Consider the following 16,862-nt stretch of genomic DNA (forward strand, 5'->3'; position numbering starts at 1 on the left):
GCCTCACGTGAGCATAAATTCGCTCATTTTTACCGCGCATTCGAGCCTCAAGCTCTCTATCTTCTTATCTTATTATAATATAACCAGCATTCACGGCAACACCAAGTCCTCATTTTTGGGGTTTGGCCATAAGCTAGTTGGAGGCCTTTGTATATCCAGAAGATCTACAAAGTTGAATCTTCTTTCCCTTCACCACCTTCGGCCGCCAACTTCAACAATGCCTCACCAAAATCAACCATAGCCGTAATGGGAAACACCTTTGGTCAGGGCCGACGCCCTGCTCAGGTGCAGCAGCTTACCATCCGCGCATCCACCACTCTCCGACTTGGTTGGCTGAGGGTCGTGTGAGACATCTCTTTGCCAGTGAGGCTGTGCAAGCCGGTGACGAATATCGAAGATATTCTGTTCACAACCCTGTCTTCAAAGCATCGCCAAACTCCCATCACAATGAGAAGATACGGTTGATGTCCTCTTCTTGAGCACCGGCCGAAGCGGTGGATACCATGCGAACAGCCGCCAATGGCGAGTCCGATCAGACTTAGCGCAGGCGACATAGTCACAGCAGCACAGCTCCTGAGAAAAGGTTACCAGGTACTCAAAGACCAGCACGGCGCATGTGACGATTACAAGCATGTGGCTCATGAGCTCGACAGCACGGTTCTCGCCATCGAGCAGCTGCAACACCTCCCTTCCCTACCTGAGTACATACCCTACGTCAATGCCATCATAGCCCAAGCACAGCAATTACTCGCCACTGCTTCCGCGACCCAGAAAAATGTCTCTAGATTTGAGTGGACGCTGGGCGAGAGGAGACGCAGGGGTTTCCATCGTTCTGTACTTTCGAAAACGAGGTGGGCAATGAGGGTTAGTCCCGAGACCAAGGAGTGCCTGCAGAGGATTGAAGGCCAAAGTTCCGCACTCAAGTCTTTATTATCACAGCTTACCGCGTAAGTGATAGTGTACTGTACTCTCAAACCAAACGCGGAGAGCTAACATAGCAATAGGAGTGTATCGTTGTCTGGGCTGAAAGTGGGCCGGCAAAACCTTGCCATTGGAACCACTATTCTCGAAAACGTTAAAGAGGACGCTGAACGGCGTGAGCGGAAGTTCGATCTGACCGAAGACTTCATGGCCAAGGCACAGGTCGCTCTAGAAGCGATCGAGAAGCAGAACGTGGCAATGCTTCGTTCGGCGCCAAGCTTCGGCTCTGGAGCTGGAGCTGTGCTCCGGCAGATCGACTCTCCTGAGCCCGAACCCCAGCTTATCCAGATACCTCCTACAAAAAATAGGCGGCAACACCAACATCAGTGCGGATCCCTCGCCGTGTCATGGTCACCGTCTTTTGTTCTGGATCGTGCCTCTCCCATCCGCCGAAGAGCGAATATGTCAGAGAAATATATACCACAATGGCCGACATTGAACGGAGAAGCTTTGTCAGGGAGTCAGATCCGTTTCCTCCTTGTGTTTGGGACACTCTTTGAATTATTTGGAGGAGCTTGTATTCTTTCTTACCAGCTGATTCTCTGCACCGGATTAATGATTTCTCCAGCCATCTCGAATATCCTACCTGACAACATAGTGGTACGCGATGCTCTCGGACGACGGTACAGCCTGCCAACTGCAGTCTTCAGTGACTGGCCCGTCCTCGCTGCCATGCTCCGTTCTCAATTCAAAGATTGTCCAGGCTTGCTGAATGTCGAGAGCGGGCAGTTCAATATGATCGATGAGGATGACCCCGAACTTCCGGTCGGCCCTGGCAATTGGACAGCAGTTGTGGTCCGTCGAAAACGGTTCAAGATGTCTGTAGTTCTGTCTCAGTTGCAGATGAGCAATCAGCTGTGTGCCAAGTGTGGGGCAGCGGTTAGGACGATGGGCGCTTCAACCTCTGCCTGTCCACGCTGTGGTCTATTTTATCGATCCTCTAGAACGTACCGCAAAAGGATACAAGCAAAAGATATCAGAAAGGAGCAGAAGTATTTTGGCAATGCTGTACTTCGTCCCCTCGATGACGGTTTACTTCAAGTTCCTACCCCTGAACGGAGATTTGATTTCGAATCCTCAAACCAGGTGAATCAATTGGGGGCGGCCCAGACCTAGGATTCGTATTTGACGACCTTGTGGTTTGAAAAAGAGATCATTTCAACCCATTCACACTTGGCCGGTGCTCTCGGCGACGCTTGCCAGCCGCCAAGACCACAAATCAGCGAGCAGCCACCGAATAAAGAGACACATGGGAGCGGACAAGAGATAAATCCGGAGAACACGATGGAAGAAGACTTGCATCAGCAAAATCTGGAAGAAGAATCAGAGGATGAAATTCCTAACTATGGACTGACACCTGAATTAGAGGAAGAGAGTACCGCTGTTCGATTGCGCGAGTTAGAAGAGATCCGGCATTTCATCAGCGTCTGCATGAAGCAGGATGAAAGGCTCCACGATGCAGCTCTGAAAGGCGATGTTCGATCACTACAGGAACTCACCATCGGCCGTTTTGATGTCGATCGAGACTGTGGAGCTTGGGGGACTCCTCTTGTCGCAGCAATAATGGCTCGCAGTGATGAAGCGGTTACCTTTCTCCTCGACGCAGGTGCAAATCCTCTGTCTCAAATTGGCCCGATGAACAGCCCAGTCCTCGCAGCCACTCTCTTCGGCACTGCCTTTGCACTCCGTGCAGTTCTGGCCAAGGCTTCTTCGGGGCAGAGGAAGTCAAACTTGTTCCAGGAGGCCGTGGACAAAGCCCTGTTTGCAGCAATCGATGAAGGCCGCCCATACCAGACGGAGGAGACGAAAGCCTTGCTGTACGCGGGTGCAAATCCCTTTTCTTCAATGGCTGATCAAAGAACGGCGTTTTCTATCTCGGTTAGCAGAGGCAACGCCGAGCTGAGGGAGAAGTTTCTGGCACAAGCATGGGGACGCAATCTACTTACCGACATCGAAACGCGGCAAATGGCTGCTTCGCTTCGCAGAACTCCTCTTCCGGACATATCAGATACTTGGATAGACACTTGCTGTCTCAACCTCCAGATACGAAGGACAGAGATGGTAGAGAAACGGATAGCCTCCCGTCTTGTAGGGAAGGCAAGCTTCTCGTCTCTCATACCGCTTTGGCGTAATCAAAGCCGGCCATCCACTTACACAGACCGCTTTAAGCCAGGCGACCAACCCTTCAGCTTGCCTCTAGATAATGCGGAGAACTCGGTGCAAATGTTAGATTCACCCCTTAAGATCAACGTCGAATTTGCACCCGACATACCCTCGTCGATCGAACGACCTAAGCCAAAAACTAGACTAGATACCCTGAGACCACCGGATTCTGGTACGTGAAACATTGACTGTATGTTACACCTCATACTGACAGGACTAGGCCGTGATCGCCGGGTAGATTCGGAACAAAACCACCAAGATATCTTAGGAATTCCCGAATTTCATGTCAGAGCTCCTACTTCCGGTAGGAGTCCCGACATCCTCAAGAGTCCCGCAACATTCCAGTGTACGCTGTGTCCGAGACGGTTTACACGAGCCCACTACCTTCGGTCCCATATACGCACGCATGCCGATTAGCGTCCGTTTCTCTGCACGATATGCGGCACAGGGTTCGGGCATGAACACGACAGACGGCGTCATGAGAGACCGCATGTCAGAGGAGCAAAAGAATGCGTACAAGACGCGTACTCAATTGGCCTGGAGTCACTGGAAGATCAAGATTGGAGTGATGGATATATCAACCCAGGCTGAGTGCTGAATATATATATAACACGAGGCATGAGATATATAATCTGGATTTTCGACAGTTAGGCCTCGTTCTAATTGAGTCAGTCTTCGACTTATTTCTGCTTCGTTCCCTCAGCGACCTCGAGATCTCCCTTGTGTTGCACACCATTCTCTGTTTGATCTTGGACAGCCTCTCCTCCATCGCAATCTCCCCTACAAAATACCCTCTCCTTTCCCCATGTCCCTCAACCTCTCCGCCACCTAACTTGTGGTTTCTTGCCGGTGCAAAATCCTTCGATTCTTCATCTCCGAATCACTCAGGGAATTGATAATCGGATATGATTGATTAATTAGCTCGTTCTTAATCGAAAACCTCTATTTTATCGGCAGGGACACCTTCATTTGGACTTGGCGGGTTCGTCTTCGCAATCCGAGGTAGTTGGAGCTGAGGAGGTTATTCAAGAGAAATCGCATTTAAATATCTCACGGCTCTTTGCTAAAATAATTTTGTTCCTTGAAATCCCATCCTGATACGTGATTGGCCTTCGTATCTCCAGCAAATGAGAGCAAGCGAATTAGAAGGATCACCCACCAACCGCTCAAACGCCCTTCCCGCCTGCGCCCGCCCCACCAAAATTTTCTCGATTTTTCAAAGTCTTTGGAAAATTCCAAGACTTTCCAGATTATAGAGAATACTTGAAATATTGCAAATATCGTATTAATTTTTCGAATTTGCGACGTTAAGGTCTCCAAAATCCAAGTTGAGCGGGAAGGGGTTATGGGCGGTTGGTGGGTGATGTCTTCTATTACAACCTCAACTTAGCGGATTCAGCTCCACTCCCCTGCAGTCAGCCTTCAAATTGCGGCACGCCGTTCGATTAGTGCAATATTACTACCGTCCTCCTCTCCATCATAACTCTACCTTCTTCTTTTACTCCTTTTGGTCGTGTGTCCATCTTATTCTCTGACTGTCAGGCTCCGGTCTGCTAGGCGCACACATTTTGCTAGAGCCGAGCCCTGGCATTCCACGTCCGGGAGAAACCTAGTCAGAGTGATCACTTCCAGAGCACTATAATGTCTATCAACGATGCTTTAGGCTTCTTATTCCAGGGCTATACGCCCTCGGTTATTCTTGCAGTTCTTGGCGTGCTCTTGATAATCCGGCAACGCCTGGCGATCCAACTAGGTCCCCAAGAGCCTCCTATACTGAAGCCAAGAATTCCATACATTGGGCACATCGTCGGACTACTTCGATATCATTCTGCATATTTTGACAAGCTGTAGTATGCCGTTCTCTCATGGTGTCATGGTATTCTTCTAACAATCGCAGCACGCGGAAACCGGTGCCAATTGCAACCCTACCCATGATCAATGGCAAGGTCTACCTGATTACCGATCCAACGATGGTCCAAGCCGCTTTAAGACATAGGAATTTATCGTTTGAACCATTTGTTCTGGAGTTCGGTCAACGTCAGCTTGCGCTTTCGGATGAAACAATGGCCCCAGTCAGCTTTGCTGGCGACGAGAAGGCTCCAAGTTTTCTCCACGAGTGGGCCAAAGAAATTCATGGAGCAATGGCTGAGAAACATCTTAACAAGATGAATGCGAATGTGCTTCACAGCGTAGCCCTAGCCGTCAATGGATTCGGAAAGACGTTCGAGCTCGATAGTCTGTTCTATTGGCTCAGAAACACAATGACGCTGGCGACCACCGATGCATTATATGGATCTCACAATCCTCTCAGATTCGATAACAGTCTAGTAGATGCACTCTGGTGAGTCAACGAGAGTTTCAGTGTACCACCACTAACACTCAAGGTCAGGGACTTTGACGGCAATATGCTTGGCCTACTACTAAACATTTACCCATCCATCACTTTCCCCAAGGCATACCAAGCTCGAACCAAGCTCCAAGACGCTCTAATCAAATTCTACTCGGCCAAACACGATCTCGAACCAGAAGTATCGCAGGTGACCAAAGTGCGCGCAGCTATCCTTAGGAAACAAAACGTATCTGATGTTGATATCGGGAAATTCGAACTTTCACTCCTCCATGTCGCAACCGCTAACGCTATTCCCACCTTATTCTGGCACCTCTGCTTCATTGAATCTGATGCCGTGGCCACAGCTACCATACGCCAAGAACTGGCATCTTTGGTCACCCTTACAAACCTCACAAGTGGGAGACGCGAGGCCGTTATAGATATCACCAAATTCGACACTCACTGTCCAGTCCTCGTATCCTCCTATCGCGAGACCATCCGCCTCACCAACGGAAATGTAGGCTCGAGACGGGTCATGGAGGATACCGTGATCTCAGACGGCAAGAAAGAATACCTCCTTCGTGCTGGCTGCGACTTGATGATGCCTGCCTGCGTACCTCATTTTAGTGAAACAGCCTGGGGACCCGATTCGGCCTCCTTTGACGCAAAGCGGTTTCTCACTCCCGAAGAAAGGGGTGATACAAGTGCACAGGCTCGCGCTGGAGACAGAGAGCGGAAGAAATCTTACTTCCCTTTCGGTGGCGGAAAGCACCTATGTCCTGGCAGGAACTTTGCCTTTGCGGAAATCTTGGGGGCTGTTGCGGTTCTGATTATGGGGTTTGATGTTAAGGGTGGTGATGGAGGCTTGATCAAGGTTCCGGTGCTGGGGAGATCGAGAATTGGAGAGGGTATTGCGAAGCCGACGGGCAGGGGCCTTCTAATGGGAGCGAAGATTGCGAGGAGAGAGGGGTGGGAGGATGTTATCTGGAAGTTCACTTGCTAGTTGCAACCTCGTGGTCTGAATTTCTCGGCTGTCTTAGTTGAAAATAAGTGGATATAACGTAGGATGCCTGTAAATTTTCCGATATCTCAGGAGACTCTTTCTTGTTGCTCAACAGTATGCAACTTGCCTCACCTTGTTCTGCAAAACTTCATACATGAGGCCGTGAGTTGACAGAAAAAGGGGTGTGTGTCACGTGACTAAATGTGCTCTGCTCAGGGATAGCCTCAAGAATCCCGAACAGCCGCAAACTTCCCAACTTCACACCACGCATGGCACAGAGAAATCACACTCTCACCCATCCCTATCTCATCTTACAATGGCGCAAGATCAAGCCGTCGACTCCGAGCACTCCGAGCCCTACACGTACTCACCGCTCGATGAAGAAGCACAAGAGATCCGCCTCTTGACTCTGCTGCCTGGCAGCTTCTCCTCCGACGTCCGCGTCTGCCTCGACATCACACCATTCACAAAATCTCACGTCCCGAATTTCGAGGCAGTGTCATATACCTGGGGCTCGGCTGAAAATCCTGTGAGCATCTTCATCGGGAACTCGGGTCGAACGACGCTGGCCGTTACACAAAATCTCGGCAAGGCCCTGCCGTACTTCCGCTCTGAGGACAAGTCTCGTGTTCTCTGGGTCGATGCTATTTGTGTTGATCAGAAGAATCTCAAGGAGAGAGGGCAGCAAGTTAAGAGAATGGCAGATATATTCTCGAAAGCAGTTAGAGTCTTAGTTTGGCTCGGTCCTGCATCAGAAAATTCCGAACTTGCACTGGACCTCTTTGAGAGAATTGCGTCCAAGGTCAAGGTCGACGAAGCCACGTTTAATATAGTCGCTACGACTAATGAAGCCCACTGGGTGGATTCAGAGGCTGGAGTTCCTTTCAATGAAGTCGAATTCCTCTCTATATGGCAATTCATTCAAAGGCCCTGGTTCGGGCGTCTCTGGATATGGCAAGAAGTCCACCTAGCGCTAGGGGATGTTGAAGTCATGTGTGGTGTCCGCACAATTCCATGGACTGCCTTACAATTAGCTATCCGATGGCTTGGTCGGAAGCCTCTCGCCATACTTGACCTAGACGAAGAACACTATAAACGCTTCATCAACGTCATAAATTTGTGTCTTGGAGTGAATCACTATAGAACCATCAGGAGAGTAATTCACTATTCGAAGAACTCCAACTGCTCAGACCCAAGGGACAAGATCTATGCCTTGCTGTCATTAATCTACAGACCCTGGTCGATCAGAATTGAGCCGAATTATACAAAAGGCGTATACCAGACTTATCGGGATTTTGCATTATCATTGATCGAATCTAGCCATGATCTAGATATTTTGAATATTGTGGAGAGTCATGAGCACCTCGAAGGTGTTCCATCTTGGGTTCCCAACGTCAGTATATCCATTGATTATTATCGTGCCACCCCCTCTATTCCTACCAATAACATTATTGACATGGTGTTATGCCCTGATTTGAGGATTTCTCCTTAAATAATTATCTCGATGCGTTATTATTCAATGAAATTGGAATAGTTTGACTTACAATTTTGTTTAGCTTATTTCTCCACTCCCCTACAATCATTTAGAACTCAGTAATGCTTCAACCAGTTCACGTCATAGCTTATCTATCAAGCATGTCGTGAATATTTTGGAAGTTGAAGGGGTCATCGTTGCAGGAATAAGACAAGTTGAACCCATGGTCTTCTTCCAGAATGTTTCCGGAGGAAAGAAAGACGTTAGAGGTTTAAGGGATTTTGCGACAAGTATAGGATTCCGAAAAGTGTCCTTTCAGAGCCGTCAACATAAAGCATTTACCAGGACCATTTGTGGAAACTGTTTTGGGGACCGAATATCGCCGGTCCAATCCTCGGTGCTAAGTGCAGCAGAAGGTGAAGCAGTAGCGTATAAGATTTTGACATTTGATATGGATGAGGACTTAGGAGCTGTTTGGGAAAGCTCTAGAAGGGAATTAGACTTCATTCGGCACGTTTGCATAGGGCGATCTTTCTACTTGACCGAGGACGGAATCTGTGGCCTAGCGCCGCTCCTGGCCAATCAAGGTGATATAGTCACTGTTCTATTAGGCTGTCAATCTCCTATTGTGCTGCGTCCGACTATAGATGGGAGATACAAAGTCATCGGAGAAGCGTATTGTGATGGGTTCATGGACGGGGAAGCATTGTTTGGAACTTTCCCGGATTCATTCGAAGCAATTTTGATATATGACGCGAGCGGTGGCTCTTATGGATGGGCGTATTTTAACAAGGTGACGGGAAATTTTCAAGTTGAAGATCCTCGGCGAGGCCCGCTGCCTCCAGGGTGGCAAATATGGAGGCATCCAGGAGAGGATTTTGATCAGATATTCAAAAATGATGAGACAGGTGAGGAAACGTGGCAGGATCCAAGATTAACCTCCGGGGAACTGCGAAAGCGAGGAGTTCCGCTACAAGTGTTCAATTTAGTCTAGACTTGTGGCGTTCTGTGGTGTTTCCGGAGAGATCTGCCAATTCATTGCCTGAGTTCTCACGGCGATGTGCTAAGAAACAACCAAGATTGCACCTAAATCATCCATCACACTGTTCTTAAAAAGACTCTAACTCTATCCTAATTCTCTTGTTATTGTTCTTCTCCTCCATCTTCTCCTCCCGCCATGCAATACTCGCAGAGACCAAGTATACCACATAGCCTAACGTCACTATCCAACCAAGAGCATCTTTCGTGGTTGTAAGTCCCTTCTCAAACACTATTCCAGAGACTGCAGGACTTGAAGGCGCTGAATGAGGACACCAGTGTGGCAGCAAATTCGCATCACTATTCGGAAGTATGATCTCACAATCCGTCCAAATACTAGCAACGACAATCCAACCAACAAGGAATATGCTTCCAGTCGCCACCATGGCTCTTGGCGTAAGGTAGAGGCTCCGGTTCGAAAGAAGAAGCTGGATTAGAGTTTGGGTGAGAGTGAGGATTGGCATTACGACAAGATATAGGAAGAGTGAACTGCATCGAAGAGGGCGTTCAGCTGTTGGTCTTGAGTGGCGTGGTTGAAGAATCACTTACGCTCCGTCCTGCAAGGTGGATGCGAAAGAGTGGTCCACGATCATTTGATTGTAGTAGTAGATAGACAGGATAAAGAGGACTAGGCTGGCGAAGAAAATGAGCGCTAAGGATATCAGAATAACGTGGTGGAACAGCCTCCCATGTTCATAGCCATTGCGTGAAAACATTTTGGTGGTTTTGGTTTAAACAGAAGGAGCAGGCGAATCAAGGAGCGGGAACGAGGAAGAAGGAAGAAAGGAAGAAAGATGATGATGCACAAAGATGTAAAATATATGAGTGCAACATGTTGGTCGACTCTCAAGTGGGAGTGGAATCTGAAAATATGCCTGCAAGGCGGTTAGGGTCGCGACTGAGGCTACCCGACCCAGGTCATTGGGGCTAAGCATGTCAGTTGATGTAGGGCTTTCAGTGCTTCGCCTCAGTGTTTTGGTTCCAAGTCATGCCGCTGCCGAGTTGGTATTACTGCAGTGTAACCACACCTTTGAGTCGACCTTTCGACTGCAAGGAAATCAACCAGTGTTTGAGAATCCTTTCAGGTTTCTCAATCCAACCACACCGAGCATCCTTCCAACCTTTTAAATACATATTATTTACTTCTTAGGTTGATGTTAACGAGAAGTCAGAAATTGAAAGAACATTTTTCCTTGAATCTGGCCTCCGATCCTCATCACTGGCGTTGACCAGCGTGACGAGATCCAGTGAGACTGCGAGTCTGACGGTCAGCCTCGAACCAACAAAGACTGTAAAGTCTGTCAGATCTCAATAATGGAGAGGTGTCTAAATGGAATCCGTGCCCGTGTGCTTCAGAGAATAGCTGCCTCTGCTCCTCAGATATCATGAGAAAATGAGATATAACTCTTAATTCTACAAATTTAGAATACAACACAGTTGAAGTGAAGGCCTTTAGAGGAATCCGGATTCTAAGACGCTTGCCTAGAGGGTTATAAACACTCTCACGAGATCCATAAAACTTCAACCTCACTACTTTTCCATGACTTAAATCTATCAGAGCCAGTGTATACAGATCGGTAATTTCTCTTCATGGATTCCACACTCAATCGCCTTCGCACCTTTCTCAAGACTAAATTCACGCTGGGGCTACAATGGTCGTCATCAAGATCCCTCAGCTTCTCTTGCTTATTACCCTCCCTTGTGTCTGGCTGGTTCTATCCATCTCAATCCTCGCCAACAAGCCGCTGGAAATTTTGGTGGCACCTTTGGGTCTGTTCCAACTTCATCTCAGGACTCAGACAGATGCATTCCAAAACACACAGTGAACCAAATAAACAACTGCGGTTGCTACCGCTAGAAGGGGCTCTGCTGGGGCAGCAACTGCGTAGGATAGTGCGGTATCCTCATGGGTCCAGTGTCGACTCTCGAGTCCACTTACCTTCTCTCAACAGATCAGCAACTTCTTCCATGGGCCCGATAATTGGGTCTGTACAGATATCGTATTTTCTCTCTTTACCCCGCTCTTGGTTTATTGCGTGACTTGGCGACTAACTAGGAGGTACACAGATTTTCATCCTTAGTTCTTTGCAAACCATACATACGGTAAGTCTTTCCATGCCAGAATAGAGTCAATAGAAATTACTAACAAGGAACAATATGCAAAATCTTACCAAAGGATTAAATGATTCTTCTAGATGCGGTGAATGAGATGCTAGTTCTGTTCCAAATTACTCACTCATCCAGAGTTCTTCCGAACTTTGGGCCATTTCGTCTGCTTTGAGAGCGTATTTTTGAGGTTAATATCATATGACTACAGCACGTAAATTGGATGAAGTTCAATTTTTGAAACTGTTTAGGGATTTTAAGGGCTGAGGTTCTCAGAGTAGACCGAGTTCTACGTGTCGTTATTGCTTAGCCAAGGATTTATTTCCATTCACAGCGCTCACCGAAGCCTATGTGGCTTTGGTACGGTATTTTGAGGAATCAAAACTTTAGTTGAGCGATTATCGGAAGCAGGAGTGACTGTGTAAGCGAGGAAGTGAGAAAAATGAGCTTTGAAAAGAACACTTTGAGGTCCTGTACAACTCCCGAGACCGATCAATAGAATAGATTAAACTACATAAAATAAGATATGAAAAATCCCGACTGGGCCTCGCATGTTGTAAAAAACTTCACCACAAGTCAGATTCCATCTTACTTTTCCATATCAGACTGATTCCATTGACTCATTGGTTCCTTCTGGTCTGCATTAAGCATATTGCCGCTCATTCCTTCACTTCCAGGATTTTCTTTCCTCCCATCCTCCTCTAAGTCTCGATCCTTTCGCACCATCAACTTCCGGAAAGTGAACTTTGCTCCAGACCATTCATCCCCGAATCCGATTCCAGTGTGCACGACGGTCAAGCACATGGACGTAGAGAGTGCCGTTACTCCGTCAAGGACCATGAATTGAATCTAAGTATTTGCCATTTTTCCAGTAAAACCGCCACAATTTACCAGGTATCGTCAATATGGTTATCGTTTTGCCTGGCCTGGACGGACCAGGAAAACCAGGAGTTCTCCGAACGAGATAATTTCCAAAGGTCTTAACCGAAGTTGCGACATTCCTGGTGATCATTGTGCTAGTGGCTTTTTATCTAACTCTACTCCAAGACTCGAAAGACAGCGGACCGAGCCTGTTACAAATAAAGACAAAGCAACTACTTCGGTTCGAAACCCGCTTGCAACCAGTGGTCCGAGTTCCCAGCTCATTGGCGCAGTTGCCAAGATGGCAATGTATGAGGCAATGTTTGGTGACTCAAAGGGCGTTGAATTGCATAGGGCAGGAATAATCAAAATGATTGAGATGCGAGGGGGTCTCTCGTCGATGGGCTTAAACGAGGTGTTGGCACGGATGTGTGTGTGGGTTGATCGCAACTCTGCGATGTTGCTCAATACCCTAATACATCCCAAAATTTCTATGTGGAGGTGGATCCCAGTGGTTTATTATTATTATTAACAATGCATTAATCCAAGCATGCTTTGTTGCGCTGAGTTCTGGAGGCAAGTCATTGGGTTGTATTGGGCAAGGGGAGGGCGAAATAGTAGGCCAACTGTACTGTAGATGAGTGCGGACTTGCAATGCTGTGTCAGCAACAGTGATCCCTCTCGCCATGGGAATTAAGCCTGAACGGGGGATTGTGAAGAAAGTTTAAATGATAATAAGGGACTGAGCCACTGTGAAACCCAGGGGTTGCGGACCTTGCTTCCCAAGCCGATCATTTCCCCACGAAGTTACACCAAACTTCGGCTCAAATCTCAGCTCCTCTCCCTTTCCTGTCTCAAGACCGGAACAACAATTGTACAAGCTGACAAACCTGAGATCGATGTAACGTTCAATCTGATGCAGTCATATTCTTGTTTGAATGAGGAAGGTGTCTATAGTCGTTAGACGGCCCAAAATCGCTCCCGGATTCAATGAAGTGAGTCGCTCCTCCATGAGTCACCCTTCGCTCCTTCTATATTACCCCCTTCAAGACCATCAGAATCATCAATCCCAGCAGTATTTTAATACCATTTAGGGCTTAAGCAATTGAGCCATCGATGCTGCAACTCTGAAAAGACTCTCCAAGAACTCATTCAACAATCACACCGCCATTCTCAGCCCCGAATCTCACCATGGAATTCGACTCCAACAATTCCCCCATTATTCGCCTTCCTGCACCACACACCAACATCATCATCACTCCGCCCCGATATTCCGATGGCGAAGCCGTGATCTCCATGCTCAGCGACCCAAGAGTGTACATGAACCTCGCAGGTCCGCCGTATCCCTACGCACAGAAAGAATGGGATGAATGGTTCCCAATCATTCAAAAGGGCTCCCATGACGCGCTACTCGAATGGAGGGAAGCCGAGAAGTCGAGAAAAGACGGTGGTTATGAAAAACGATGGGTCAAAGGAGCGCCTGTGATTGCGATTCGAGATGTTGATCCCGTGAATCGCGAGCAAAAGCTCATCGGTATAATTGGGGTCACGAGGATGGATTTTATGATAAAGGCTGCGAGTGATGAGAATAAAAGGAGACAGGAAGTGAACGAGGCATTGGACGCTGGAGATCCTGGGATTGTTTGGGAGCTGGGCTGTGAGTCATGCTCCTTCCTCTCTTTGGAATGGCCAGTTTTAAGATATTCTGACACTCCTGATAGTTTATCTTGCGCCTTCACATCATGGTCGTGGTATCATGCCCGCCACGATCCGTGCACTGATTCACGATTTCATGATTCCCTACATGAACGCACATATCATCACGGGGTCGTATTTTCAGCACAATGCTGGAAGCAGAAAGGTCTTTGAAAAGAACGGGTTTGTGTTCGAAGGGGTCATTCCAGACTGCTTTGAATTACCTGAGAGTAAGACTGGTGTGAAAGGAAAGAAGGCCAGTGTGGGGTTCATGAGGTGGACACGGTCGCCATAAAGTTCCAATGTCAGGAATCGAACCGAGATCGTTCGTTTGTCCTCACTACAGTTTGTTAGATAATTCCAGGAGTCCGGTATATGTTGTTCCATAAAATGAACGTTCCTAAATTTCACTTAAAATAGAATTTTGCGTCTCTACTCCTGCTTCGCTCTGTCGTACATTCTTCAGAGGCGAAGACTTCTGGTTGCACCGAAAGTCAGTGGCAAACAGCCTTTCTTGGCAAATGTTCTAGAACATCTTTTGTTGCACAGGACTAATAGGTTTGTGTTGCTAGATTTGTATAACCACTTCTCAATATGCATAGATTACTTGGGCTGAGTGTCTGGATTTAGAATACTCAGTTAACTCGCCCTCCCCCTCTATTTTAAGCAACGTCGCCAAAGGGGGAGCCGCCCAGACGAAATATATATGCTCCACTGAGTTCCGGCCCGGAAAAGATATTTTTTCATATCACCCACCGCTCGCAATCCCCGGACCAGCCGACGAATAAAAAGCAATATGAAATTCCCACTCACACTTTTTACAGTCGCCCTTCTGGCAGTTGGTGTAAATGCCAGGCCCTTTCCTCAAACATGCAGTATGTGTCCCACCTGAACGCTCCTCAAAGACTAACACAACTCATTAAATCCAGACTCTTCCATAGCACGCCGCCAAACCTCAAGCTCCGTTTCCATTGGTACCATCCTCACATCTGACCCATGCCTTCCCTCTACCTACCAAACCGCTTCCGCCGAAGCTTCCCGCTCATCCACCGCCTCCGCAAACCGCCTCTCCCCGGAAGTCCTTCTGGAGCTGGCTCCACAAAACGTGGGATAGAATCCGCAACGCGATCAAGAAAATCAACATCAAAATCACAATTCCATGGAACGTCCTTGAGGACTGGATCAACAAGATGGCTGATGGCTGGACGGTGCAGCAGGATCCGAATGACAGTCAAGCTGTAGATGTGATTCCGTCAGTCGCGGCGGCGAAGGCGGGGGCACAGGCGTACAAGTGGAAAGCGCCGGTCATGGTGAGCAGGCCGCCTGTGGAAGAGTGTGGGGTTGCTACGGCGCCAGGGAAGCCAGTTAAGGTTTGCCCTTAAGAAAGCTTTCGTTGGAGTGAGAATTAGTGGAAGCATACTCATAGTGCAGATTTTGATTTTAATTTGAGGGTAATTGCAGACGGCAGGCAAACACGACGAATATGGGATGACGAGATATCAGTGAGGACGAGAGGAAAACTAAAAGTGACATTTTCTAATAGATACAGGAATAGAAGTTCCCTGCCCATTTATACACCAGAAACCCGAATCCAAGACTCCGACAAACCCAGGTACTAACTAATTGAGACCACTGAAACCCTTCAACCACCTTTCAAATCACTTCCTGCTATGAGCAAACCCCCACTCAAACCCCTTCTCCACATCCCTCGGGCTCGAAACTCCCACAGCATGTGCCAGTCCCGGCTCCGCAACATGTTCCTCAGAGACTTGCACCGTAGTCGTCATATGGATGCCCTTATCCCCCTTAGCACTTTCCCACCCCCTGAGTTCGACATCCTGATTCCCATGCGCCGTAACCGGCCTCTCCTCCCAACTATCCCCTCTCGAAATCGCGCCCATCTCAGTATCATCCCCACTGCTGAGCTCCTCCGTACTCTCCCCCTTCCCCTTAATCGTTGTGGTGATCCCATGATCGCTCAGCCTCTTGCCGCCGAACCCACCACTGAGATGTCGTCCCGCAATCGTGGTTGTGCGGGGTCTGCCACCGAGCCCCGTAACTATACGCTCCTTTGTGTTGAGGGAGGACTTCTGCCCAGGTGTCATGGTGCGGAGAGCAGGGAACCACTCGCGGAGGAGCGGCCAGATCATAGGGAGGTTAGAGACGTAAACCGCCACAGACGCTTCACGGGTGTACCAGAGCATGTAGCTCGGGTCCCAGATATTGCTAAGATTAAAGACCTTTGTTAGGATAGCGGCGAGGATGACGAATAATCCCATCGAAAAGATGACTAGCAGGATGCCCTTTTGCTTCCATGGCATGTTCAGCCGCGTTACGAGCGGGATGGGGATGGTCAGCATAAGCGTGTCGGAGCTGATGTTGAAGCATGCTTGCACGATTGCGTAGTGTTGCAGTGTGGTGCATTGTGGATCTGGCGGTGGCATAGCCCAGTAACCGTAGAAAGGGCGGCAAGCAGTGAAGAAGGCAATTTCGGTGGCGGCCCAGCCGATGAAGACGTATATTGCGAGGTAAATGACCATCTTTTGTATTTGGGTGCCGAGGGTTAGGCGCGTGTACATGAGTAGCATGCAGCATTTTATTACGTAGATAACGTTGAGCATTGCCTGTCCAGTTGTTAGCGAATATAAGGTAGCAGAAGAGAAGTGTGTCTATTCACTTGTTCAGATACGATGACGATTTTGGAACCGTTGATGCGTTCTTGGATCTCGAGCGGAGTGAAGGTATCGAAATCTTCGGGGGGGTAGAGGTTGCTGCCACCTCCGCCGGCGATGACGTTGAGGCATACTACAAGTGCTGTGTAGAGACCCTGGCCTTTTGTCAATGTCTCCATATGAAGGCGGGGAAGAAGGGTTGTCGACTTACTCCCGCCAACGCCATGAGCCAATCGTCAGGCTGGAGATTCTGAACACCGAGTCTATGTATTCTTGCATACCTTTTGGATGTCAGCACGCCGAACAGTGAGAGGAAAGGAGGAGATCCTTACAATCTCAACAAAATGAGAAATATGCCAACACTGTATAAACTCCATGATTGCACAGCTAGAGCATGTATGAAAGAAGGATCGAAGTCACCCATGGTGAGACTTTCCCCAGGTGTTCTGCCCTGACGGCTGCTCACAACAAAGAATGCAGAAGAGAAAGAGATATCTCAATCGAACAGAGATAACTACGTAAAGGCCGCCAAGCACAATT

The 16,862-nt window shown here is 48.2% G+C and overlaps 7 protein-coding genes across 7 annotated transcripts; 5 read left to right on the forward strand and 2 right to left on the reverse strand.

Moving 5' to 3' along the window:
- Positions 1 to 93: 93 nt before the first annotated feature.
- K444DRAFT_662225 (uncharacterized protein) lies at positions 94 to 3,735 on the forward strand (the record flags this gene model as incomplete). The annotated part of the gene is made up of 5 exons (XM_024886678.1): positions 94 to 947; positions 1,005 to 2,067; positions 2,098 to 3,316; positions 3,359 to 3,490; positions 3,593 to 3,735. The coding sequence occupies exons 1-5, from the start codon at positions 520 to 522 to the stop codon at positions 3,733 to 3,735; spliced, it is 2,985 nt and encodes a 994-aa protein (XP_024739022.1). The 5' UTR covers positions 94 to 519.
- Positions 3,736 to 4,442: 707 nt separating this feature from the next.
- K444DRAFT_558843 (cytochrome P450) lies at positions 4,443 to 6,606 on the forward strand. The gene is made up of 3 exons (XM_024876846.1): positions 4,443 to 4,994; positions 5,042 to 5,485; positions 5,534 to 6,606. The coding sequence occupies exons 1-3, from the start codon at positions 4,786 to 4,788 to the stop codon at positions 6,474 to 6,476; spliced, it is 1,596 nt and encodes a 531-aa protein (XP_024739023.1). The 5' UTR covers positions 4,443 to 4,785; the 3' UTR covers positions 6,477 to 6,606.
- Positions 6,607 to 6,748: 142 nt separating this feature from the next.
- Positions 6,749 to 9,047, forward strand: K444DRAFT_558846 (HET-domain-containing protein). Its single transcript, XM_024876847.1, has 2 exons — positions 6,749 to 7,869; positions 8,033 to 9,047. Exons 1-2 carry the CDS (start codon positions 6,793 to 6,795, stop codon positions 8,942 to 8,944), a joined length of 1,989 nt encoding a protein of 662 aa, XP_024739024.1. The 5' UTR covers positions 6,749 to 6,792; the 3' UTR covers positions 8,945 to 9,047.
- Positions 9,003 to 9,415, reverse strand: K444DRAFT_362650 (uncharacterized protein). Its single transcript, XM_024872196.1, has one exon. It carries the CDS (start codon positions 9,372 to 9,374, stop codon positions 9,060 to 9,062), a length of 315 nt encoding a protein of 104 aa, XP_024739025.1. The 5' UTR covers positions 9,375 to 9,415; the 3' UTR covers positions 9,003 to 9,059.
- A 3,731-nt stretch (positions 9,416 to 13,146) lies between these two features.
- K444DRAFT_525319 (acyl-CoA N-acyltransferase) lies at positions 13,147 to 13,945 on the forward strand (the record flags this gene model as incomplete). The annotated part of the gene is made up of 2 exons (XM_024874437.1): positions 13,147 to 13,612; positions 13,677 to 13,945. The coding sequence occupies 2 exons, from the start codon at positions 13,147 to 13,149 to the stop codon at positions 13,943 to 13,945; spliced, it is 735 nt and encodes a 244-aa protein (XP_024739026.1).
- Positions 13,946 to 14,498: 553 nt separating this feature from the next.
- On the forward strand, positions 14,499 to 15,170 carry K444DRAFT_718961 (uncharacterized protein; the record flags this gene model as incomplete). Its single annotated transcript, XM_024888440.1, has 2 exons — positions 14,499 to 14,525; positions 14,592 to 15,170. The coding sequence occupies 2 exons, from the start codon at positions 14,499 to 14,501 to the stop codon at positions 15,030 to 15,032; spliced, it is 468 nt and encodes a 155-aa protein (XP_024739027.1). The 3' UTR covers positions 15,033 to 15,170.
- A 9-nt stretch (positions 15,171 to 15,179) lies between these two features.
- K444DRAFT_586933 (uncharacterized protein) lies at positions 15,180 to 16,760 on the reverse strand. The gene is made up of 4 exons (XM_024877999.1): positions 16,655 to 16,760; positions 16,534 to 16,603; positions 16,328 to 16,477; positions 15,180 to 16,274 (listed from the first exon to the last, which is right to left on the reverse strand). Exons 1-4 carry the CDS (start codon positions 16,744 to 16,746, stop codon positions 15,309 to 15,311), a joined length of 1,278 nt encoding a protein of 425 aa, XP_024739028.1. The 5' UTR covers positions 16,747 to 16,760; the 3' UTR covers positions 15,180 to 15,308.
- Positions 16,761 to 16,862: the final 102 nt, after the last annotated feature.

The sequence above is a fragment of the Hyaloscypha bicolor genome (assembly GCF_002865645.1).
Source record: "Hyaloscypha bicolor E unplaced genomic scaffold K444scaffold_55, whole genome shotgun sequence".
NCBI classification, from domain to species: domain Eukaryota; kingdom Fungi; phylum Ascomycota; class Leotiomycetes; order Helotiales; family Hyaloscyphaceae; genus Hyaloscypha; species Hyaloscypha bicolor.

Bases quoted from the DNA above. Each gene is read 5' to 3' on its own strand.
- K444DRAFT_558843 (XM_024876846.1), top strand. From the start codon at position 4,786: ATGTCTATCAACGATGCTTTAGGCTTCTTATTCCAGGGCTATACGCCC. The intron at 4,995-5,041 runs GTATGCCGTTCT...TAACAATCGCAG, and splicing joins GCATATTTTGACAAGCTGTA to CACGCGGAAACCGGTGCCAA. The intron at 5,486-5,533 runs GTGAGTCAACGA...ACTCAAGGTCAG, and splicing joins AGTCTAGTAGATGCACTCTG to GGACTTTGACGGCAATATGC.
- K444DRAFT_558846 (XM_024876847.1), top strand. From the start codon at position 6,793: ATGGCGCAAGATCAAGCCGTCGACTCCGAGCACTCCGAGCCCTACACG. The intron at 7,870-8,032 runs GTCAGTATATCC...AATTTTGTTTAG, and splicing joins TTCCATCTTGGGTTCCCAAC to CTTATTTCTCCACTCCCCTA.
- K444DRAFT_362650 (XM_024872196.1), bottom strand. From the start codon at position 9,374: ATGGTGGCGACTGGAAGCATATTCCTTGTTGGTTGGATTGTCGTTGCT.
- K444DRAFT_586933 (XM_024877999.1), bottom strand. From the start codon at position 16,746: ATGGGTGACTTCGATCCTTCTTTCATACATGCTCTAGCTGTGCAATCA. The intron at 16,604-16,654 runs GTAAGGATCTCC...GACATCCAAAAG, and splicing joins TTTCTCATTTTGTTGAGATT to GTATGCAAGAATACATAGAC. The intron at 16,478-16,533 runs GTAAGTCGACAA...ACAAAAGGCCAG, and splicing joins GGCTCATGGCGTTGGCGGGA to GGTCTCTACACAGCACTTGT.